This window comes from Bidens hawaiensis, unplaced genomic scaffold, assembly GCF_021521415.1.
Source record: "Bidens hawaiensis isolate Kalapana, Puna unplaced genomic scaffold, B.hawaiensis_p1.1 tig00012467_1, whole genome shotgun sequence".
In the NCBI taxonomy this organism is placed as follows: Eukaryota; Viridiplantae; Streptophyta; class Magnoliopsida; order Asterales; family Asteraceae; genus Bidens; species Bidens hawaiensis.
Window position 1 is genome coordinate 291,227 of NW_027492017.1, and position 25,824 is coordinate 317,050.

Here is a 25,824-nt window from a genome sequence, read left to right on the forward strand (position 1 = left end):
CACACTATTACATGACTTGATAAGCACTAGGGATGAGAAATAACCAACTGAATCAAAAACTGATGAAATCAAACCGAAAATCGAATTAACCGAAATTAACTGAACTGCATCGAACTCTTCATTTTTTATTTTTTTTTTTCATATTTTCAAGCATTTTTTTCTCTACTTCATGTATTATATGTATTAGTTGTTTAATACTATCATAAATGTATTTATATCTCCATTTCATGTACTAATATCTCAATTTCATATATTTATACCTTCATTTCATATAGTTACATTCATTTCATGTATTTGTAAGCAACATTTTAGCCCATGTTTGATATTGGTTATTAACCGAAATTAACCAAACTGAACCGATAACCGATCGGTTCGGTTCGGTTCGGTTAATGTAAATAACCGAACCAAACCGAACCGTGTACACCCCTAATAAGCACCATGTGAATAATTACACGTCTCATTTTAACATCCACAACACTCTTTTATTTTAAAATAAAAGGGTTCAATAATTGAATTACCATATTCAAAAGAATGTCGTGACATAGCTTGTTGCCCGTTTACTTATTATTTTATTATAATTTTGTTGAGTTTAGCAATTTCAAATCGAATATTAACAAAAAAAAAATCATTTTATTGATTAAGAAAAATTGAAGACTTAACAAAAATTTCGATTTTATGGTATAACTTCTCTCAAATAAAAAAGTACATAAAAGATAACAAAAGTTTCGATTTTAAGTCGATTTAATAAAATAAAATCACCAATAAATGCTTCACGTTTTTACCCCTTTGGTCATTTTTAACCTCTTATTATCTATGATGGATTTGATGGTATCACCTCAACCTTAATCATGAAAAAAGCTTGATCTAGAGTCCTAAAATCACTTAACACCATATGATTATTACTTATTTGACTGGGGTTCTATATACAAAACACAAAGAAACAGCTGTATAAAGTTAAAATTCATACAAACTTGCAGAACCTGTACAAACAAACTACCCAACAGACCCGAACCAATTGAAAAACAAGTTCCGGTTCGCACACAATATTTATGACCTAGTGTTTTTATAAACCATCCATTAACAAACAAACATCAGCCACCACAGGACTTATAAAACCGCCTTCAACTGGCAGATGAGAATATCCAACAAACCTTTTATTCACTCACACACTCACTGATTCAGGAGCAACCAGACCACCATCACCTTTATGACCACCGCTAAACCGACCGATGTGCATTGACCGTTGACTAAAGTCAACCAACATCTTCCTTTGACTATCATCTGTATGAGGCAAACTAGCCCTAAGAAGCTCGACCGGCATCTCTCTACTAATCGCCATTGCAGCCTCCGACAACACTATCTCACTGCTCGGTGCTACTTGTGCATACATCGCTTGCATTAAACTGTCATATTTACTTAAAACAGTATTTCGTCAAAAGCCCAAAAAACGCATCGAATGAAGCCTGCCAAAGTGCCGGGTTTGTGTTTTGCAAGCCCGGGCCCGCACTTGTTAACAGCTGAGTAGCTCTTTCTAGAACCGATTTTAGAACAATCGATGCTCCGTCGCCAGCTGGACTGCCAAGTGGGCGAAGTGGCGGCTGCTCTCGTGAACAAACAACAGCAGCCAAACAAGCACTTAACGAGTTAAGATCCATGGCAGTTACACATGTTTTCACTATCTTTGCTAATGACGTAACGGTTTCGGATGCTTCGGGTTCTGACGGAAGTCCACCGAATAAAAACCTCAAATGACTGAAAACGGTCATGCATACAATTCGTGCCAGGTCACCATTCGGTGACAGAAGTTGAAGATATTTGGAAATAAGTTTCCGTCCTTTGGGAAGCGCTACGACCTGTAAGAACACAATATCATCTTTCGGGCCCAGCCCAGAAGACGTGTTTGCTACACCAAGCGGGTCCACAAGTTGAAGAGCCACTGCTAAACCTTCTAGAAGAATCTTCCGCCTCTGTCTCGCCTGAACACCGCCATCTTGTGGCTGAGTTGACTAACCGGTCAATGTCGTCCACATCAGCAAGCACAGGAAACCCATCTTCAATCATGATTCTAGCTGCAAGCAACGGTTCTTGTTCCAACGATTTCGGGTCCGACCCTGATCCGTTATCACCCAAACCGGATAATGAGCCCACTTCAAGAAGCGGTTGTGGCCGACGAATTAACGAGAATGAAACCCTTCCGTGTGAATCGACACTTATATGAGCCTGTGAATCTGACCCGTTACGTGCGCGTTGCGAATCTTTGATTTGGCCAGGTGGAAACGGGCTCTGGAAGAATTCCTGGCAAGACAAGCCTGATGATAGTAATCATTAATATACGGATCGTTACTATGCGTTGATGCATGTTGCATGTTTAAAATGCTTTCAATTTCTTCAGATGTCATATATTTTGATCTGAATTGCACCCGGCATATATTGTTATTATTATCATTCTTCTGACTGCTGCTATCTGAACCCTGTCGAGAAACCCGTGACCCGCGTTTACTCTTTTGTTTTGTTCTCTGTTCGCGTGTACCAGGCGACACATATTTGTTTAAATGCAATGAGTGAGACGGGATAGTGTCGTATGAGTAAGGCGGTTGGAGCGCAAACGGGCTGAACCGTAAAGAATGCGGCGAGATAAAATGCTGTGGTGATAATACCCCGTTTTGAAGCAACGTGTGGTTAGGGTTAGCCCAATGGTTTTGGGCTTGAGTGAACTGGGCTAGGCCCAGATGGAGCAGTTGGGTACGGTTGCCACTGTAACGAGACAAATGATGGGACCCACTTAAAGGTGAAAGATTTGGGTCTGAAAATGGTGTGTTGGGACCACTGATGCCAGATGGACGGGTTAGATGTGAATGTTGATTGTTACCGGGAGAAAATGAAGGTAATGATGAGCTCGGTGCAAGTACGGGTTCAGTGAAAAATTGGTGTTTTTCATGAGGGTATGATGATGCACGGTATAAAGGTTTCGAATCTAGAAGATGTGACTGTGATTGTGAAGACCATCTTCTGCTGACCTGGCTGCTTTCTGTGTCGGATATGTGTTGATCTAACTACTCGGGTAAGTCTCTATCTTGTACCCAGTCAGATGCAGATGAACCTGAAAATACATAAATATGAACCTTAATAGTAACAAGTATTTCTTAAAATCTATAATGAGATGTTGAGAAAATAATGGTCACATGTGTGTACTCACTTCCTCTTGAAATAGATCCTGACCCTCGATCACCAATAACTCCAGGATGTCTAGGTCCGCTAACTGATCTGTTTAACTGTAATATAAAAAATTATTATATCATTCAATCAGTTTAACATACAAACCCTCACGCAGTAAGACTTTTGCATTGAACTAAATAATAAAAAAAGAACAAAAAGTTATTGTACTAACCTTTGAAAATATAGTTGACAGATCGTCTAAATCGGATGGAGATCCTACACCCGGATCCTGTGAAAAAAACGTATTAGAAAAATAAGTTATGTTAGCACTAAAAGTTAAAAAACTGCATTAAAGAACCATCAAGAAGTAATTGTTTTTATATTTGTATACAATAATTAGAATTTGCTTTTGACTTCTATCTATTTGATCCCAATTTTTAATTATTCATATCCTCCCAGCAGAATGCAGCGTGTTCAAAGTTTATCATTTGTAAACAATCAATATTGCAGTTATATTGACATAACAAGTGGTAATAATATTATCCGCACAATGCCACAGCACGAACACACACATACCAACATGTTAAAGACTAATTTCATGACATGAATCCATAATGCCTTGTATTGGTCAGCTTTGATTGTGTTAGTAAACTGAAGTGCAATTAAGTTATATCACTAACTTCAAATATGCATTCTGCAGATCTATAAATTTAAAGTCTAAATAAACTCAAATTCAAATTCAAGTTGTATTCATATCCAAATCAAGCCATTCTAACTTAATTCAAGTATGGCACCTCTTTTGAGAATAAAAACCAAGTTTGTAACTTCATTCAAATAGCTCATTTACAAATTACTACAGTACTTGTAAATAATTTTATTGTGATAAACAATAATGAACAAGTATCATTAAATTTCTAGGAAAACTTTACCTCTTCACGGTCAAACAAATGGTATTCATCGTCAGCAATTCCAGTTGCAGGATTATCACCACCATCTTCTTCTAAACACCCAAAGTCAGCCATGTCGATAGCCGGTTGACCAAAGAAAGCATATTGTGAAGCATCAAACAGTCTATCATCTGCCAAACAATTTAAAAACTATGAGAAAGCAAATTCATAGAACAACAGAACAGATTAAAGCAAACCTTAGATAACAATATCAAACTATCAATTTACAACTACTTCAATCATCATTCGAACAGAATCATATCAAAATAAAACCCTAAATAGCAACATCACACTATCAATTCACAACTAATTCAATCCATTAACACAAATTCATCATGCAAACATAATCATATCAAAATCAAACCCTAGATAACAATATTACACTGCTACGGCAGCTACGCTCAATAAGAAGCTGAAATAGCTATTAATCTACAATTAGTTCGACCAAAAAACACAAATTCATCATTCAACCACAATCATAGATTCATATCCAATTCAAACCCTAGATAACGATATCACACTATCAATTTACAATCACTTCCATCAATTAAAACAAATTCATCGTTCAAACAGAATCATATCCGATTCAAACCGTATATAACAATATCACAATATCAATTCACAACTAATTCAATCAATTAACACATATTCATCAATCAAACAGGCTCATATCCAAATCAAACCCTAGATAACAATATCACACTATTAATTTACAATTAGCTCAGTCAATTAACACAAATTCATCATTCAAACAGAATTAAACCCTAGATAACAATATTACACTATTAACTTACAACTAACTCAATCAACTAACACAAACTCATCAATCAAACAGAATCATATCAAAATCAAACCTTATATAACAATATCACAATATAAATTCACAACTAATTCAATCAATTAACACAAATTCATCATTCAAACCCTAAACACGAACACGATCAAGCAACAGCAATAGAATCAGGCCAGCTAACAACGAACCTTGACTATCAGATCTCTCCATGGCGAAAAGTTAGGGTTTCGTGAGCTAAAACGGTGCCGTATTTTTTTTTTTTTAAAAATATTGATTGATCGGAGATCGTACGGACAGGTAGAAGCTGAGTTAGCGTGTGAAGTTGAAGATGAAGCTGCAATTGGATTTGGTTTACAGTGATAATATTACGGTCGGTACCCAATCATTTCATTTTTTGTAACCTAACAAAAGAAAAGATATGAATAATATGATAGTGTCAAAATATTATTATTACTATTATTTATTATAACAACTACAATATCAGCACCGGCCAACCAACAGGGGTGAGTTTAGAGGTGCACGCATCAGTTTAAAACACAAAACGTGTTTGGATTGAAACCGGTTTTTGATTTTATCAATAAAAGTTAAAATCGAATTATGATCGGTTTCGGTTCGAGTTAAAATCGGTTTCTTAATCAAGTTATGACCAGTTTTTGGTCGGTTTTGGTGGAAAACATTACAAACCGGTTCCAAACATACGGTTTTAATCGGTGTCAAACCGGTTTCTACATAATCAGTTTCAAACCGGTTCTGTTTCAGCTCGATTTTCGGGTCGGGTCGGTTTCCGGTTTATTTGCCCACATCTTGGTTTGTTCATGGTTTGGATCGAAATCATAAAATCGTTGAAACCGGTTATCGGTTCAACTTCACGGTCGTTTTTTTTTCTTTTTTACTTTCGGTCGGCTGGCTACAATGGTTTGGCATACGGTTTATATCAAAACCAGCCGGTTAAAACCGAATGGGACCTATGATTTAATTATATTTATTATTTTTATTTTCTTATATTATATATATATAATTATTCGTAACTTTGTATGTTATGTTTAGATAATTTGGATGGTTTTTGTTTTAGCCTACTGTATGCATGGTTTCGTAATTGAAAAGCCCGAATTGGTTTAGACTTTCGAGCGTAGAAATTGTCATACAGAGATCCAAAGTTGTTATAAATGGACCTTGAACACCTCTGCTGGCAAAATTGAATTTTAATTATCCAGACAATTAAGCAATGGTTAATGATAATTTCTATTAACAATCTGAATAGTAGCAATCTTAACTTTCAGTTTTGTGACAAATAACATTAATTTAACAAACTGTAAACTCCGTTAATTTTTGATGACGTGACGTGTTATGTGTCAACTACTTAGAGTTTAATAATTAAATCCTAGTTATTTTTGCCAGTGATCATCATTTAAACGTTGTATTTGTTAAGTGTTTTGAGATAAAATTAGAGAAACTTACGAGAAACATCATCACTTAAACGTTCATACACTATTCAATAACAAGTTTCACATTTTTTATTAATTGCTATTAAAGAAATAAGTATTTTTTTTTCTTTTCAAAATGATTATTATTTTTTAATTAAACGGTAAAACAGATTATAAATTTCCTAGGGTCACCATATCCCCTTACCGATCACCCTTACTCCAATCTCCGCAACCTCGTCTCATTTCCCCTTTGAAGGGATTCGAGAAGCCATGTCATTAACTCGAATAAGTGAAAGAAAGAAATACATTATTTATAGTTAAATTGTTGTTATTCAATCCATTTATTTTCCCATAAATAACTTATTCATTATCGCGATTGAATCGATTGTTTTGTGTGTAAAGGTGTCCTTCGTTTGATGAGATAAATTGGATTGTAGGGTGACAAAGTGAGATTTACTTGTGATTTATAGAATTGTTAGTTAAAAGATTAAACGCATAATGGTTTGTTTGATGGAAGGTGGAGATTATATATGCAACTAATCGGTGTTTGATATATACACATTAAATGGCTCGGGGTGTGGTTTGTTAAAATTAGTACTCGTATAGTAATATTTTTTAACTTGTAACAAAACTTCTATATAATACACATCATAAAAACGTCTGAAAATAAATAGCAAACACGTCTATGAATTGGTTTTTTTAATATTTTATCCTTTGCCTAAAGGACAAAAAAAAAAATGCAATTTGGAATTTATTGAAATGTGAACATATACATGTATCAACATCATTATAGGTTTTGGTCCCCTTCACACAAAATTCGTATGGTGTTATTATACTCCACAAAAATTTATTATGTTCACGTGAATGGTTTGGGCCATTTAAGTTTATCGGAAATAAACCTTTTTAAAGGATGTTTTTTATCCCTTCTAATAGATTAAGTTATTTCCTAATTAGTTTTCTTTTTTCGAAAAGTCATTTGAATTACTGAATGACCAATGAGCCATTGAAGTTGTGACGCTACTCGAATTTAGCTAAGTTTGATATGCCAATATTATCTTTAGAGAATACGATTTTGTCATGAATACAATGCACTTTCAGAAAAAATAAATTTGTCATGAATATAGTGTGGTGGAAACAAATCGACAATAAGTAATAAATTATTGGAAGCTATACGAAACGAATACACTACAACGTATTAATTTATGTTTTAAATACGAAATGAAGTGTAGTTCATATTCATGAAATACATAATCACAAAATTCAAATATAAAAACTCAAGACACGTAGAACCGAGAGAGATGTGATGCAAAACAAGAACTGAATGCAAATTGAACACAATCAAGACTTAAAATTAGAAGACCTTAAATACGAAGCTCGCTCTTCAACATATCTTATATACAATCACTCTGCTTCAAACAATTACATAATTATTTACCTCATTTACATAATTAAACACTAAGTTACAATTAAACTATTAAACTATACACATCTTACATACTTAGTAATACAACCCACATACAAAAAAATGTGATTTCAAAATTCACTTTTTTCTTTTTTAATATTATTAATTATAATACCAGAAGGCTTTTTTTATTTTATTTTAAAGTTACTTAATATTATACCCGGCCAAAATTATTAAAAATGTTAATTGCAGTTTGCATCTTTGTGATCATCACAGTTTTATTGGTTGCAACTCTTGTTTTTTATTTTTGGCATCCGACACCCTAATGTATACAGTGTATGACAAATTAAACTATGTTGTTAGACATTGTAAATTTGTCATTCGAAAAAAAAACACTAGTTATGTATCTAGGTGTTCAATAAACATTCATTAAAAGTGTTATAATAAAATTCAAAATTTATTTTTATTTCGTTAATATTAATGATCATAGGACAAGTATTTTGTTCAGTTTATAGTTAATTACTATTACTATTATTAGACCATGCGTAATTGAACATTTTCCACTCTCATGAAGCCCCTGTAGCGTTGGGAACACCACCCTCCAGGGCGTCATGGAGGGGGGTGGTGTCTAAAGGGGGGATGGGTGGAAGATGATTTCGGGTTTTTTATTTGTTTTTTTATAATTAATAATAATAAGGTAATTATTGATTGGGCTCTAATCACTATTTTTTTTAATTATCAAAACGACTCAATAGAGACTCCATCAACTACAAGAGCATCTACAACGGAGTGTTAAACCTAAGGTTTGGATCTACGTGACGTAATAAGAACTTGGTTGTTACAAAATTCTTTGTTGTGGAACAAAGTCCAATGGCCAAAGTTTGTTCCTACAAACTAGTGGTAAACTAGTGAGGTGGACAACCTTTCCTCTCTTCATCATCTCACATACACATGTAGATATATTATATACACATATATTTTATATATTATTTTTATGAGGTTTGTAGAAGTTTGTTGTTGTAGAATAAAATGAAAGTTTTTGAGAAAAGTTTAGAATCTGATATGACGGTTCTTACAAATTTGTGGTTATAGATGCTTTTATACCCGGCCAAAAATATTAAAAGTTTAGCAACATCCAACGTGTCTTATTCTCCCTCTACCTCTCAATTCATTTCTTCATTCATTTCATTCCCACACACACTTTATAATAATACTTTTTCTCAATACACGTTTCATTCCGTACGCGTATTCACCAATACATACATACACCTCCAGATCTACAACTAACAAACAAACAGTTAATCGTTGTTAATTGATTCTATACATTCACTTATTATCCAATTCCTTTAATCCAATTCATCTTCCTCTATATTATTATTATTATCCGATCAATGCACATCAGTTGTTTCCGTTACCGTTACTATTACCGTTACCGTTAGGGTTAGGGTTAGGGTTTGGTTATCCGATTCAATTCCCCTACCGATGATGATGATGATCAACGGCTAGATTGTGATGATTATTATTGGAATCAACGGTTAGATCGAGGTTTATTTGTTTGTTTGTTTGTTGATGGAATCATCGCCGTCACCGTCGAAGGTGTTTTCCGGTTATTCCGACAACAAAACTTCATCTTCCAGCGGTGGTTCGAGTGTCGGTGATGGCGGTTTGGGATATATTGAGCATACGGTCACCAAATTCGATACGTTAGCTGGTGTGGCAATTAAGTATGGTGTTGAGGTAAACTTGCTTCATTTATTTACTAGTTTTTATCCCCGTGTTACGGGGTTGTTTTACATTATTCGTTTTTAATATTTTTATTTATTGTAAGAAAGTTAGAGTTTGAATATAGAAGGGTTTTACAAATAATTAAGATGTTATAACCCGGTTTAAAAGTTATATGAGTTTCATGAGACCCAAAACCCACTTATAATTGTTTTTTAAGTAGAAATAATATTTTTTTTTAAATCATATTATATTTTTTTAGTATATCCCTATTTTATAGGAATTTCACATCAATAGTTTAGTGAGATTAATTTTTAATTTATTGAGATGTTATAACCCGTTTAAGTACTATATGGGTTTTGTAAGATCCATACCTGTGAATTCGGGTCAAATGCATGAGAAGCCTCCATTTACAAATAATGCAATCTGTTGGCTTGAGAGAATTTAGGGAGTTTTCGTTTATATGTATTTAAGATTTTATTTATTTGATTTTTATTTTTTATTTATTAGAAACTGAATGTTGTTGTTGTTGTTAACTTGTTATAAATATTTTATTTACTTTTTGTACTTGTGATAATGAATTTGTGGTGTTTGAAGTGTTTTAATGTTATTTATGGAAGTTAGGTACATTCCTTTTTATATAATGTACATGCTTGGATAATAATGAACATGTGTCGGTAGAACTGTAGATTTAGCAAATTTGTGATTTTATCATGTGTTTAACTTGTTCAAGTTAAGTTTTGCATTGTGAGAATAAGTGATTGATTGATGTTGTTTTGTTTCTGGAAGTTAGGTGTGTTTCTTTTTTTTTTTTGAGTGTACATGCTCTGAAAGTAATGAAAATGTGTCGGTAGGAAGAAGTTTGTTGAGGAATTAGAATTTAGAATAGAAGATTTAACAGTTTTGTGATTTTATCATGTGTTTAGGCATTTAGCTTGATACGGTTGCTGAATAAAGTTGCATTATGAAGATTAAGTGATTAGAAAGAAAGCATATTTTGATTGATTTTTATGCCAATTTGGTTAAAGTTAGCACTGTCAATTAAAATGTGTCTTCTTGTCTATAAAAGGTAGTTCACTTTACTGTTTTACAAATTACGAAAATCAGTTACTGGTTTGTCTGCTAATGCATTTGTTATAGTGGCGATCTATGTATGCCTCTTAAAATGAATGACAAAAACCATGCTTGTCCATCCAAAAAGCATTAATATCGTCTTCACCACCACTGCTATTAAACACACTTTATGCCCTTTATCTCGTTACACTTTATACTCTAATAGCCTTTGTTTTAAGAGAGCGGTAGTTATGTCAAGAATAGGAGATGGGTGTATTTCATATTATAATTTTTTTGTCAGATAAATATGATATTATCCTCTCTTTCACAAACATATAACCACTTTTTGAGTGTTCTGATGAAGAAAAGTGCTTGTCTTTATCCGGTTTTCTTAGGGTAAAATGTCATGTGTTCAATAAGCAGTTTCCCGCTGTTTATTTCCAATTTGTTATTCTTGGTGGAAATTGTCTACCTTAAGCTGATTATTTTCTTCTGTTTATAAGCATACAATGTTTAAGTAAGCAATTCTAACAATTCCATTTTCCATAATACAAACTAACAAGCGGGCTCTTTAAAATTTATTCCAGACAAAAGAAATCGATCTCCAAAATCACATGACAAATATGTTAGGAACATTTAACTTATTCAGATTTGGCTCTTAACTATTATTGGGACTCCGAGAAATTCTAAGTTAGTTGGTGACGTAAACTGATTTGAGGACGCTAGCCAATTGAGGAAGTACTTATTTACAACAAGCATTATGCGTTTTTGTCATACTTTTTACGGAAGTGTAATTTTAAATCTTTTTGGAATCACAACAAATCAACCATCGAAAAAGTGAATCATTTGATTTAGTGAACTCATAGGGATATTTTATTTATCTGTTTAAATGATGGCAAAAGAATATTATATAAATGAAGCCAGGGCATATGGTAACTTTATAGATATTTATGTCTACGTTTAGATGCGCGCATGCTAGTTATAACTTCCTTTTATTTTATTGTATTTAACATTGCATGTTATGACAGGTGGCTGATGTGAAAAGGATGAATGGTCTGACAACAGATCTACAAATGTTTTCCCACAAGACACTTCATATACCACTACCAGGACGGCATCCACCTTCTCCCATCATGTCAAATGGACATGAGACACACGGGTACCTATACATCACATCCTATCCTTGAAGTCGTGTTTGAATCTAATGAACCTTGTCTCTATTTTATGCATTTTACACATCATGCATATTAAATTTAGTCGGAGGGAGTGCCGTTAATTTTGTTACACACTACTTTGTACTTAATACACAGTTTCACCGTTTTATCTTAGGAATTTTTACTTATACGTCTCAGAATCTCATTTAGTATATTGTAAGTCATAAACCATAACGTATCATAATGTTTATACTAAGTTTTTCATAACTTTTGTTAGTGCACACAGATTATTTTGAACGCACGTGTGTAGCTTATAAAAGATACATCATACTTTTATGTTAGCTAATCAAATTGCACCTGATAAACATTTTTGATATTATATATAATTGATCACAGTTATTTGTGGTTATTAAAACAGGGGATGAGATAGGTTGATTTTATTTCAACAAGAATCTAAATTTTGTAGTTAAAATAGAAATACACTTTGGGTGACTTTTGACCAGTTTGACCGTATCCTTTCTAGTTAATTATTTTTCCGTCCCTTTGACCCTTAAGAGTTAAGACATAAAACATACCCAAATCTACCCATTTATAAATAAATGGGCCCATATTGAGAATTTGAGATGGCAAGTATTATGATCCAAGTCACTAACTTAATAATTTTTTTGCAGGCCAAGAAGGCCCAACACGACGCCACCGAACCATAGACACTCTGACTTACTTGACTCAATCAAATCTTTAAAACTATCATCTTCTTCCCCACGAACCGTTTCGCCATCGATGGAAGCTTTACGAGACTATTACGGTCTTAAATTGACAAATCAAAACGGTATTAACGAAAGATTTGAGAACGGGACAAAACAATCTGAACCTTCCAACCCGGCACATGGTCTTCACCGAAAATGTAAAAGCTTAGCCTGCGAGTTATCAGAAATGGGCTCGTCAGACAATGAAACCACACCTGTCACAAATGGTAAAAAATCCGATTCAGATTCATGGTACGATATATTAACGAGAAGGCGGAAATCAGAAATCGATCTCCAAAATCACACCCCGGAAACGATGCTCAAACCCGACACCACCAACACTGCCACTGCATTTTCACCTGCTGCCGGGAAGGGTTTGGCGCTGAGACCGAAAGCTGCCAGCCGATCCACCAGTGATGCTGACGGACCACAAAACATGCCACCGTTAAAACTGGGTGATTCAGTGATTACCGACGCTTTTAGTGGGGTGAAGAAGTCTTCAAGTTCACCAAGCTTTCAAGAATCATTGACTGGTAATAACAATACTAATGGTACATCCACATCATCAATTTGGCCAACTTCCATGTTGAATTTGACTGTTGACCTTCAAGCGTTGTCTACAGCCGCCATTACACGCCCGATGTTTGATGGTTTGCCGAAGCCAATGAGCGGTCGGAAGAGTAAAGCGGCTATGGATTAGTGAATTAAATTGTTTTTATATAATATCAATTGGCGGGAAAAAGGAAATAGAAAGAATTTATATATATATTTTTTTTGGGGAGTTGAGTATACATTTAGATAGAAAAGTTGAATATTAGATGTTTAGGAGTGTGTATTATTGGGGAATGCAGGGAGAAGGTTGTATGGGTGTGTATATGTTTTTAGTTATTGTTGAGTTATTTTGAAATCAAAGTGTTAAATTTATGAACATAATATTCTTTATTGAAGTTGTAATATGAATTATGAAGGCTCGTTTATGCGAAGTTTGCAGTCGTGTTGTTGATTTGTGAGTTGAATTGTCATTCTTAAGCGGTGTTTGTATGAGACTATGAGCACCCAGAATGGCGGGTCAAAAACGTGGCCATATAAGCATTTGCTCAGCTTTTCCCTTATCGGGCCGAAACGAGCTCTAAGAATGCCCTAAAAACGGGTTTTCTTTCATCCCCGTCTCACTTAACAGCTCATGTTGATGAGAGCAAACACACTAGTCAATCGATTATTGTGGTTTTTTGATTGTCAATATCATATATGTTCGTTAAAAGAAAGAGGCAGTGCTGACTCAAGAGAGGACTCCAGTGAGAACTAGAGAGAACTTACATACATAATATATATATATATATGGAAGAAGTTTTATTTTTTTCGAGGGATGTCTTACAAGTGAGGGCAGACCTTCGTTTATAGGCAAGAAAAAGCTAACTAATCTTCTAAAACAAAATACATGACATAAGGCCCACCTACACATGTGGACTGATTCCAACTAACCACTTAAAAAGAGTGATTAGACTCAAACCACACTTAAAACACTGTTAATAAAATATTACACAACACACATAATTATTGAGAACTTCTTCCACAAATTACGGCTTGGACCATCAATTTCCATTTGTATTGTTTACGCTAGGCCTTGGTGGTCCTGGTAAGAGATTTTGTCTTCGTTCAATTTTTCCATAATATCTTTTGGAGAGACTTGAGAGGATTTATCTTCTTGTAATTCATTTTCATTTGGATTTTTTGGGATTTCGATCAAATCTATAACCCAACAATTTCCTTCTTTATTATTTGAGATACCCCTATAAACATTGGCTTCAAAGTAGTCGTCGGTGGCTACTTTACACATGGGTGATTTGTCGGCCATAAATCATCTCCTCTCAGGGTAGCAATATTCAACTTGGTGGGGTCTATGTTGTTTGTTCTCTTCTGACTTGCAACCAGGCTTCGTAAAAGTTAGCATTGAAAAACCAACTTGTTGGATTCACATTCAACCAACGTCTGTAAACTCTTATTTGGTATGTATGTGAGTAGGGGTTGAGTCTTTTGAAACGGGATATTCTTTTGTTGATGAGTTTATTACTTGTATTCATTTTTCAGCAGGAAGAAACCACTCTTGACATTTTTAGAATGAACCTTTTGTCTTCTGGTAAATATTTATTTGTAAAATAGCTCTCATAATTCATGAAATGAGCAATATTTGCATCTCATACCAACCAATATTGTTCGATTTGCTAACTAGGGACTTTGGATTTGTTTTTGGTTGTTCGAATGGAAACTTCCTACAGGATTATCCATTCTAGGATTTTGCTTCCACTTAAACATGATTAGCTGTGGAGTTCTTAGTTCTTACCCATAACTAGAGGTGCACAAAAAACCCGTACCCGGAACCGGAACAAAAAAAATACCTGGAACCGGTTTTTTTATACCCGGGTATTCTATACCCGAAACCGGAACCGACCCTACCCGTAGGGTATGGATAGGGTATGCTTTTTGAGCTCAATACCCGTACCCGGAACCGTACCCGATTTATACCCGTAAATACCCGAAACGGTCATACCCCATACCCATAGCCGGTTATACCTGATACCCGATAACAGTTTTCTAATACCCAAAATAATACATGAGTTTTTATAGTATATTTTTATGTTTACTTCACAACTTTTATGTTCAAGTTTTTTTAAAATGCATATTATTAAGTAAATAATTTGTACCTAAGTGGATTTATGGTTTTTGTAATATAGTTTAATTATTTTTATAAATTACAAAGCAAATTTAAATTTTAAACAAATTTAAAAATGAATAAATAATTTACAAATTCAAAACCGGGTATTAATACTAGATCGTACCCGGTTCCAATACCCGAACCCGATACCCTACCCGGGTACATAGGGTTGAGTTATTCTCGTCAATACCCTACCCGATTTCTCTCAATATCCGATCATACCCGAAACCGATTTCATACCCGAACACTGGTATTAGAAAAACCCGACTTGTGCACCTCTACCCATAACCATTACAACTAAAACGGACTAATAATAATTGAGGGCATTTTAATGGCACATCTTTTTTGTTAGATAAATATATTGGCTATTTTCAATCAATCAATCAATCATACCCAGTAAAATCCCACCGACAGTAGAGCTATAGGTAGGGTCTGGGGAGGGTGGGATGTACGCACACCGTACCTCTATCCAAAGGAATAAAGAGGTGGCTTCCAGAGAGACCCTCGGCTCTAAGAACATGTGTATGAAGCAAAAAAAAGGAAATCAAAGTTTAACAGTTATATAAAAAACTACTACTAATTATAATAATATTAATAAAAAGGTCACAGTTTAACCGCAATATAAAAGCTAATAATAATAATAATAAAGTATGTAAGGGAAATACCATTATGGTATATGACCTAAATAAGTTAAGTCTAAGCCCTAAGGTATTCAATTCTCTCTAAAAATCCTTAACTTTAATTCTACTTCTCCACGAATTCCTATCCTCAACCATGTCCTCAGAGAGGTTTAGGTCTATCAAATCATGCCTAATCCTCTAAAATATATTGGCTATTTTATATAAGAAAATTAAAACAAAAAAAAACTTAAAAGCCAATTACCGAAAATTAAAGCATAAAAAAAACTCCCGATCAACTTCAGTTTATAGTATAATCCAACTTCCAACCATGAGCATAGGTCCCATCACACAACACAAAAGTATAGCACAATAAAGCGTCGATTACATTGTCGGAAATAACAAGAAGCCAAGTATCTATAATCAACTGATCTTGGCAGTTTCTAGAAAAGAAACTATTTTTAAGAAAAGCATGGTTCTAGTTTTGAACTTTATGCTCATCACTCATCTGGTCTTGTATAATTCACAGCATGAAATCACTGGAAACCCAAAACATATCAAAAACCCTTGCCCTGCTTAGCTTCTCTGTAACTAGAACCGGTCTTTCCTGCATCTAATAAAAACGTAAAATAAGATGAAATTGCAATAAATACAATTTTCATTGTAATTTAGAGTTGTGAAACACTGTCAATCTTAACATTTACCATATTTCCCAAAATTGTTTATGCACGAAGATCTGTAACTTTTCCAATTGCAACTGTTTTCCCTGTACAAAAAGGTTCCTTCGTTTTGTTAAAATTCTGCATTTGGTAAAAGACAGATGCGAGATTACACATTAAACAGATTTTACCTTCTGTGCGAAGAGTAAACCGCCCAAGCTGTTGGAAATCTGAGAATTTCTCGATGCATATTATATTAGACACCTGAAAAAAATATCCGAATACAGACCATAAGAGCATATTTTTAAAAAATAATAATATGTTCTTATTGTTATACCTTCAAAACATATATATATGTGTGTGTGTGTGTGCGTATCAAATAATAACTGGTCCAATACGAGTTAGCAGGTAGAATTTCACGTAAAGGGTAATTTCAAATGAGTAATATTATTACTGATATGGAGTAACAGTTGTAATCATATTTACCACTATTTATTAATATTTAAAATTCTGGTTCAAATAAAAACGTTTTGAGTCAACCCAACCTAATTATAAATTTAAATTTTACCCTTTTCATCCAGAACGCCTCATTAGAAATATAACATTTAAAAATAATAATATAATTGTGTGAAAACAAACCTGAATACGGCATATAACAACCGCACCATTTTTCACAAAGAGCACTTTTTTTTTCATTGGTTTCCTAGTTTTGGGATCAATTTGCTGCATCAGCTCAATTATCTCGCATTCCTCAACAACAGAATGAATGTGCAATACAGCCTTGTAACCAGCAGTGAAAATAGCCTAAAATACAAAAAAAGAAATAAATCAGAACAATAAATAATTAAACTATAATAGCAAAGATAAGAGATGGTAGTTTCATACGTTATCCAACAATTCAAGAATATGCAACTGAGCAACGAACTCGTTAACTGCTGGTATTGGTTTTTCTGCATAAAACATTAAATACAATCATGCAAGAGTGATAATCAAGTAAACAAAGAAAAATAAGCTGTTTTTATTGGGAGACCTTACTAATATGGTATTTGTATTAATATTGATTCTAGTAAAAAAAACATACCGACACTACAAAGAACAAAACCCGAAAGTATGTCTTCTTCAATCCCAGATAACAGAACCCTTAAATTCTCACCAGGGCCTGCACTCCTAACTTTGTCCTCATCACAATATAAAGCAAGAACTTTCACCTGAACCTGCAAAGTCAAGTTACAAACACGCCCTTTTAAACATTGTTGTTCAAAAGTAAATATTCTGTTCAGTCGTTGGAAAAAGTACCTTGTTTGGCATAATAATGAGGTTATTGCCCTCACGCACACTACCAGATTCTACTTTTCCCATAACAACAGTACCCATGTCCTTGAACTTGTCAATAATAGGCATCCTAGTAATTAAATATCAAGTTAGATAATAAACTTAATTTCTTTCAGAAAATTTGAAGTAATACCTAAATGGACCATTTGGATCACGTGGAGGAACTTCAATAGCATCAAGGGCTTCAAAGAGACATTGACCATTCCACCATGGGCATATCGATTTGTCCATTCTTGTTTTCAAGTTGGTACCATTAAGACCAGATATTGGAAGAAACTGAATATCTGCAACCATTAAAAGATTATATTAACATTAACAGACGTTAAATATTTTAAAAAGTAATAAAGTATATACAGTTTTACCTTTCTTAACATTGTAGCCTGAAGACTTCAGAAAGGGAATCATTTTTGACTCAATTTCATCATACCTATAAAAATAGTGTGGTGGTGAGTATAGGAATTAGGTTTCTGTAATGCATTTAAAAAAAATGTAAAAATGGCTAAAGTACCTCTCTTTTGACCAGTTAACAGTTGGCTCATCCATTTTATTGACAACAACCAGCAGCTTAGAAACACCTAAAGTCTTTGCAAGTTGAACATGTTCACGAGTTTGTCCACCTCTTTCATATCCTGTTTCAAATTCACCTTTTCGAGCAGATATAACCTGAGTGTGTGTGTGTGGAAAAGCAAGAAAGAGTGAGATACAAAACATATAATTAAGCTATCACAATACAGATAAGCAAGACTGCACTGAAACAAACAATTACCAGTACACCAATATCAGCCTGAGAAGCACCGCTGATCATATTAGGTACATAACTTTTATGTCCCTGAGATCATCAAAAAAATCAATGTGCACAAGATAGTGAGCCAATAAACTAGATATTCTCTCATTCTCTCATAATTATAATATAAAAGATAGCATCTTAGTTTTAAATTGCGCGCATATTGCGATGATGCGCTGATGCGAGGTCTTGGGCGCATCAACTGCTGCGATGCGTTGGGGTTACATGTTGCGCCAATATTGCGCCTGATTTCGCATATTGCGGCCCTTTGCATAATGCGCTCAACGTGTAATTAGGGCTAGAATCGGACCTTTTCAATTGAAAACTGGGTTGGATCTTTTAGTTATGGAAGTTATTACTTACCTGGAGATGATGATAAAGAAGAATCGATGTAGAAGGTTGGGAGATGGAGGAGGAGGTGGCGGCTAAATTGATATATAATTATATAAACCTTAAAATTGTTATCATCTACTTGTACATGAAGCCTTTTTAGTTGTAAATTTGAACTAAAGGCTTTTCAATTTATTTAATACATTATATATACAATATATTGGGCCTAACAATCAGCAGAATTTTCGTTTACTGCTTTTACCCACGTTTCCAAGTTAGTAGCTAAATTTTAGTTTGGGTAAACAATCAGCAAAACTATTCATTTAATGTTTATATACCCATATTTTTTTATTTTTTTAAAGTTTAAAAGTTAAGATGTTAAAATATCATGTATAATTATTTTTTTAGAATTATTTTAACAAAGAACGCATCAGATACGTGATGCGCTCGCATCGCACAAAACGCATCACGCATCGAATTTTGGGACATAACGCATCAGAGCGCTTCACGCTATTTAAAACCAAGGATAGCATTGTAGTCTTCCTATTTCACTACATCAAAGTCGGTAAAGGCAGTTACCGGTGCATCCAATATAGTAAATCGTGTAGTATCTGTCTCAAAATGTGCTCTCCCAACTTCAACTGTAATACCCTATAATGAACAATTTGGCATTGAAGTAATACAAAGGTCAAGCATAAACCAGAACAAGAATAAACGTTGTCTCAAATGAGTGAAGTGGATATAAGTACCTTCACCCTCTCCTCTGCATTGGTATCCATAATGTATGCCATATACCTAGTATGAAATAAAAGTGGGAGGTAAGTGAACATAAATAAGCATATTGAAACAGCGCACTCTGTTCAAAACCATGCAAGTCCCGAGAAAAAAAATCACAAACATGAAACATCATTTCTTTCAAGTCAAAACAGAAACATGAAGTTTTATTTGACAAAAAAGTAAGTGGAAATATGAGTTATCACTTATATGTAAGTTGGATTCAGAAAACGATAAATCATGTGGAACAATACAGCTTACAACAACACACAACCAAGATATAGAAGTAAAAACATAGTCAAGAATAAGTAAACTCAAACTCCAGAAAAAGCTTACCAGCTCTCTCTACTCTTATCCTTGGCTTCTTTCTCATACTTCTGAATTGTTCGCTCATCAACTTGACCACTGAGGTATAGTATCTGGCCACCAATAGTTGACTTTCCAGCATCTATAGCCCATATCACAAAACAAAAATGTATCAGATGATGAAATGCAAGAGTCTTTACGGTCGGGTAGCTTTACTAAAAACCAGCTCATCATTCTATAAAATAGTACAGATGAGCATGAACTCAGGATAGATATTGACATAGTTGGTTAAGATGGTGGACCAATAACTAAATAAATATAACAAAGTTAAAATGAAACTATGTTTAATATGACTGCCTTTAAAAGTTCTAAATAGTGCAAATCAATCATTTCCACAAGAAGCAAAATTCACAATCAAAATTGAAATCATAAGCCAAATTGAGCCTAAAATTGGCAAAAAAGAAAACGAATAACAAAACAAAATCAAGTACTTAAACTCGATTCATACACCCTACAAAAAAACTACTGAAGAGAATAACAGCCTACCAACATGACCGATGAATACCACATTCAAATGCCTCTTTTTCTCCTTTTCGACCTCCTCCTCAATTGGTTCTGAAGCAGCAGTCCCTTGCTCTTTCACTGCATACCAATGATTAGCTTCGTTTGAGAGATCACAATATTTGTTAGGGCAATTTAGGAAGTATAGACACAGTTTCAGTAAAAAAAACCTTCAACCACAGCAGTTGGCTCAGTATGCTCTGTTTTGTCAGCATTTTCATCCGTGTGGGCAGCGATATGTGACTCATCCTTCAAATCTGCAGACATAAAAAGTATACACGATAACAATCAAACATTGCACTCATGTCAGAAAGGGTGAACCAAACAGTATAGTTCTGTATACACACAATAACAACCAATGAGAGAGTGACGGTAGAGAATAGTGTCAAAAATTGTTTCTAACGCAAAAAAAGAGAGACGGTTTAGAAACTGTTCTCTCATAGACATGTATCAATTAACACTTGATACACTCACACACACATATATTCCTTAACTTTTTATTTACTGGGACTTTGCAATGATGAAATGACATCAAAAAAACAAAATAAATGAATTAACACAGCAGGTGACATCAGGTTCATCATTTCTAGGTCTTGAACTTTGTTTAACGCTATACCAAGTAAACCACCATATGACAACGTAAATTTGCACATTAACTTAGGTTCATCATCAATTGTGGCACTTATATAAAATGCTAAATTCTTCTTACCTTCTTTCACGTTATCAGAAGCCACTAATTCTTCAGGCTCTCCACCATTCTCATTAGGCACGATATTACTATCTTCAGCTAGCATTTAAAAAAATAATTTAAAAACATCACAGAATGTTCAATACTTTCAAATACCCTTTAAAATTCCATCATTTTCAGTAGCACTGTGAATCTACTTTAAAGAATTTTTAAAAAAGCACAAAAGTAATACAAAGTTCTATAAGTGAGCATGTCACAGATCAATACATAACTTTTCCAAATCAGCCTTCAAGATAGAGAGTACAAATAAAAAAACAACCACAAATGTCGATTGAATCATATCAAATAACAAACCAGATGAGTCAAGCTGCAATGCACGAATGTCGTCCTCGATATTATCTATAAATGGAAGAAAAGAAATCAGTACACACTTATATCTACTTACACTAAACGATCAGAGAATTTTATACTCAAAACAAACTGAAATTAGATCACATTCACGATCTAGTCAAAGATAGTGAACTTAAATACAAGAGCTAAGGTCTAGCAAAGATGTGCGAAATAAAAACATAACAAAAAACCGAAGCTTACCCATTTTAGTGAGCTGGGAATATGATTTACTGCACGATAATGGAATTTGGTTGATAAAGAGTAAGTGCTTGGCGTCACCCTGAAAGAGAAAAAAATACATTAGGCTTCCCGCGGAAGTATAAATTTAGGTTTCATAATTTTTAAATGTTTAATTGTTATAAAATTGTCACTAAATGTCAAATTTGTTCATGTAAAGTACATTCGTTCATAATAAATTATATATACTCATGACGATGAACTTAGAAGACAATATAAGGTATATAACAGCATATAACGACAAAATAAAGTGTTCAAACTACAAAAAGACAAAGTGAAAACCAGAAGCAATAAATGAATTAGTCAAACAAAAAATGCAGTCAATTCATCTCCTATGTTAAAATTAGAATAAAACATACAAAAAGTATCCTAAAATATCACATAATTTTTAGAATTAGTTGTTTATCATTATTAAACGGAAAAAAAACAAACAAACGTGAGTTTAAAACTGATAAAATATATCATTGATCCTAACAGAGTTTATTCAGCAGCAAATGTGTAAAGGATTATCCTAAAACCTTCACATGCGGAAAAAAGATGCAATAAACAAGATAAATAAACTAAAACTGCATTTAAACAATCAATTAGGTTAAAATTCAGATAACAGATACTACAGTTATCCTAAAAGTCTAAAAACTTCACATGCAGAAAACAGAAGCTCTAAACAACTTCGCTAAACTAAATCTGCATTTAAATCATCAATTAAAATAAAATTAAAAAAAAGATACAATAATTATCCTAAAACCTTCACACGCAGATAACAGAAGCAATAAACAACTTCGCTAAACTAAATCTGCATTCAAATCATTAATTATGTTAAAATTCCGAAAACAGATACAATAATTATCATAAGACCTTCACATGCAAAAAACAGAAGCAATAAACAAGTTCGCTAAACTAAATCTGCATTCAAATCGTTAACTATGTTAAAAATCAGAACAGATACAATAACTATCCTAAGATCTTCACATGCAGAAGACAGAAGCAATAAACAAGTTCGCTAAACTAAATCTGCATTCAAATCCTTAATTATGTTAAAATTCCGAAAACAAACACGTAAAAATCATCAGAAAATAGAAGCAATAAACAAGTTTATTAAACAAAAACTACATTCAAATCATCTATCAGGTTAGAATTTCAATAATAGATATAACGATTAACCTACAACCTTCACATGCAAATAACAGAAGCAATAAACAAGTTTGCTAAACTATATCTGCATTCAAATCATCAATTAGACTATAATTCAGTTAACATATACAACTCTTGTCCTAAAACCTTCACATGCAAGAAACCGAAGCTGTAAACAACTTCGCTAAACTAATCAGCGTTCAAATCATCAATTAAATCATCTATTAGGTTAAGTATGAATAACAGATGCATTAATTAACCTAAAACCTTCAAATACAGAAATCAGAAGCTATAAACAAGTTCATTAAACTAAATATGCTATAAACTCAACAAATAGACTATAATTCGGCTAACAGATACAACGAGTATCCTAAATCAGCATTCAAATCATCCAAAAACCTTTACATAAAGTAATCAAAAGCTAGAAACAAGTTCGCTAGACTAGATCAGCATTCAAATCACCAATTAGGTTAAACTTCGAACAACAGATGCAAATATCATCCTAAAACATTAACATGCAGTAATCAGAAGCAATAAACAAGTTCGCTAAACTAAATCAGCACTCAAATCATCAATTAGGTTAAAATTCGAATAACAGATGCAATAATTAACCTAAAACCTTCACACGCGTGAAACGGAAGCTATAAACAAGTTCGCTAAACTAAATCAGCACTCAAATCATCAATTAGGTTAAAATTCGAACAGCAGATGCAAATATTATCCTAAAACCTTCACATGCAGTAATCAGAAGCTATACACAAGTTCGCTAAGCTAAATCAGCACTCAAATCATCAATTAGGTTAAAATCTGTTAACAGATGCAATAATTAACCTAAAACCTTCACACGCGTGAAACAGAAGCAGTAATTGAGTATCCGAGAGAGTTGCAAGGATTACCGGCTGAAACAGATACACCGATTGAGATGCCGATGAGAGTGTTGATGAAAATCTACAAAATTAGGGCAAAAGCCGCAAAATGAAACACGGAGGCCACTAACAGTTGGCCCGTTGGACCGGTGGGGTTTATATGTAGGCCGCCTTCATTGGGCTTATTGATTGGTTATTACAGTTCGAAAAAGGTCGAAAATATGTATGGTTCGTCAATAGGTTCGAGTCGAATTAGATGATAAAAGGTTTGATAAACGAATATTGTTAAAAGAATTATTTTCGATTGAATTTCGATAGAGTTACGATCAGGTTATAAAACATGAGTTAGTAGAACAGTTTTATTTACCAGTTATAGCCAATTTATTTACGCGTTATCAATAGGTTCAAGTCGAATTAGATGATAAAAAGTCTAATGAATGGATATTGTAACGAACTCTTTTTGAGAGAATTCCGGTAGAGTTACGATCAAGTTATAAAACATGAGTTATTAGAACAATTTTATTTACCTCATATAGCTCATTTATTCGTTTGGGTAAACTTTGGATTGGTGTGAATTAAACTGGACGTAGACGTATTTGTTTTTATTTGAAGAAGGTCGAACCGGTTTGAAAACTTATATGAGTTGGTAGATTCGAGTAAAATTAGATAATAAAAGGTTTGATAAACGAATATTGTATTATTTTCGAGCGGATTTCGAAAGAAGTTACGATCTGGTTATAAAACACTTATAGCACGAGTTATCTGAACTGTCTTATTTGCCTGTTATAACTCATTTATATGTTTGCATAAACTTTGAATTGATGTGATTTAAACTGGACGTAGATGTATTTTTTTTTATTAAAGAAACATATACTTCTATAAACAACAATATCTGATACATATATTTCAAAATATATTTTTGTTCTTGTGATTGGTTAGAATTGGTTTTGGTAACCAAAAGTTGATATTATATTTAATACGATTACAAGAATATCTTACGTATTGGGTTCGATATCACACATTAATACCATATGATATATGATCACTAGCTGATATGCCCGTGTGCTACACGGGTTGATAAGATTTCTTTTCTTAAACATATTAATAACAATATATAATAAAATAAGTATATTTTATAAAAATCAATTTCACATATAATCATAAAATTCAATTAAAAATATATTGTGTTAAGAGATATAGGTTATAGTTTTCATTTACTAATTTCTAAACACCTTATTATAGAGAATTTGATGTTTGTATTTTTAAAGATTTTTCGCATCGAATAATCTATTTTGACCTTTGAATCGGGTGACAAAAAAGTTTCAAACATATTATCATTTACAAAATTACATCATAATTATTATGGTTAACAATTTGAAAACTATTTAACTTGAAATATGAAAGGGATAAAGTAAACATAGTAAATTAATTTATCTTATTTATGTGCTTAATTTTAAATTTCCTATCAAGTTTATAAATCATTTTTTTTATACATTTTTTTTGTAAAAATAATTTTTAAACATAGTAATAGTTTGATATATGAAATTTTATAATCAAATTAACATGTAACGAAGTAACTCAAATGAACAGGCTTGGACATTTATAGCTTCTGGTTTTCATTTGTTGTTGTGTCAACACCACAGGTTCACCAAACAGAAATTCACGTCTCCGCTTTACAAACCTTTCTTTCATATCTTAGTCTAGAAGCTTTGTGATAAATATTTCTCTAGAAGATTTGACAGAAACTTGTATCCTCTTTAAAGTTGGATGTCAGATCAAACATTGAAAACACTAAATTTAAAAAACAGACGCTAATCTTGAATCGGATGAGAATAGACTTTCAAATAAATTCTCATTAACCAACTTACTAATAGGTATGTTTCACAATTTGACAAACATTTAAAATATATATTAATCCACTAAACAAAATATAGTATTAATATATATTTATTTTAGGTATGTATCAAACAAAGCATGAAGTATATGTCTTGATAAGAGTGTTGCATAATAGTTTGATGAAAAAGTTTAAAAATATGCAT

At 33.2% G+C, this 25,824-nt stretch overlaps 2 protein-coding genes and 1 pseudogene across 3 annotated transcripts; 1 reads left to right on the forward strand and 2 right to left on the reverse strand.

The window, feature by feature from the left end:
• Window positions 1-890: 890 nt before the first annotated feature.
• On the reverse strand, window positions 891-4,238 carry LOC143541091 (protein PAT1 homolog 1-like; annotated as a pseudogene). The gene is made up of 4 exons (XR_013136697.1): window positions 4,086-4,238; window positions 3,389-3,445; window positions 3,197-3,272; window positions 891-3,100 (listed from the first exon to the last, which is right to left on the reverse strand). The product of XR_013136697.1 is annotated as a protein PAT1 homolog 1-like (transcript).
• Window positions 4,239-9,291: 5,053 nt separating this feature from the next.
• On the forward strand, window positions 9,292-13,461 carry LOC143541065 (uncharacterized). Its single transcript, XM_077033979.1, has 3 exons — window positions 9,292-9,459; window positions 11,526-11,656; window positions 12,323-13,461. Exons 1-3 carry the CDS (start codon window positions 9,292-9,294, stop codon window positions 13,095-13,097), a joined length of 1,074 nt encoding a protein of 357 aa, XP_076890094.1. The 3' UTR covers window positions 13,098-13,461.
• Window positions 13,462-16,390: 2,929 nt separating this feature from the next.
• LOC143541092 (uncharacterized) lies at window positions 16,391-23,909 on the reverse strand. The gene is made up of 19 exons (XM_077034000.1): window positions 23,816-23,909; window positions 21,753-21,831; window positions 21,516-21,560; window positions 21,183-21,260; window positions 20,644-20,730; window positions 20,459-20,554; window positions 19,943-20,054; window positions 19,582-19,627; window positions 19,412-19,483; window positions 18,485-18,547; window positions 18,227-18,381; window positions 18,081-18,145; window positions 17,852-18,002; window positions 17,683-17,788; window positions 17,468-17,600; window positions 17,272-17,336; window positions 17,026-17,190; window positions 16,578-16,650; window positions 16,391-16,493 (listed from the first exon to the last, which is right to left on the reverse strand). Exons 2-19 carry the CDS (start codon window positions 21,754-21,756, stop codon window positions 16,450-16,452), a joined length of 1,560 nt encoding a protein of 519 aa, XP_076890115.1. The 5' UTR covers window positions 21,757-21,831; window positions 23,816-23,909; the 3' UTR covers window positions 16,391-16,449.
• Between the last annotated feature and the right edge of the window lie 1,915 nt (window positions 23,910-25,824).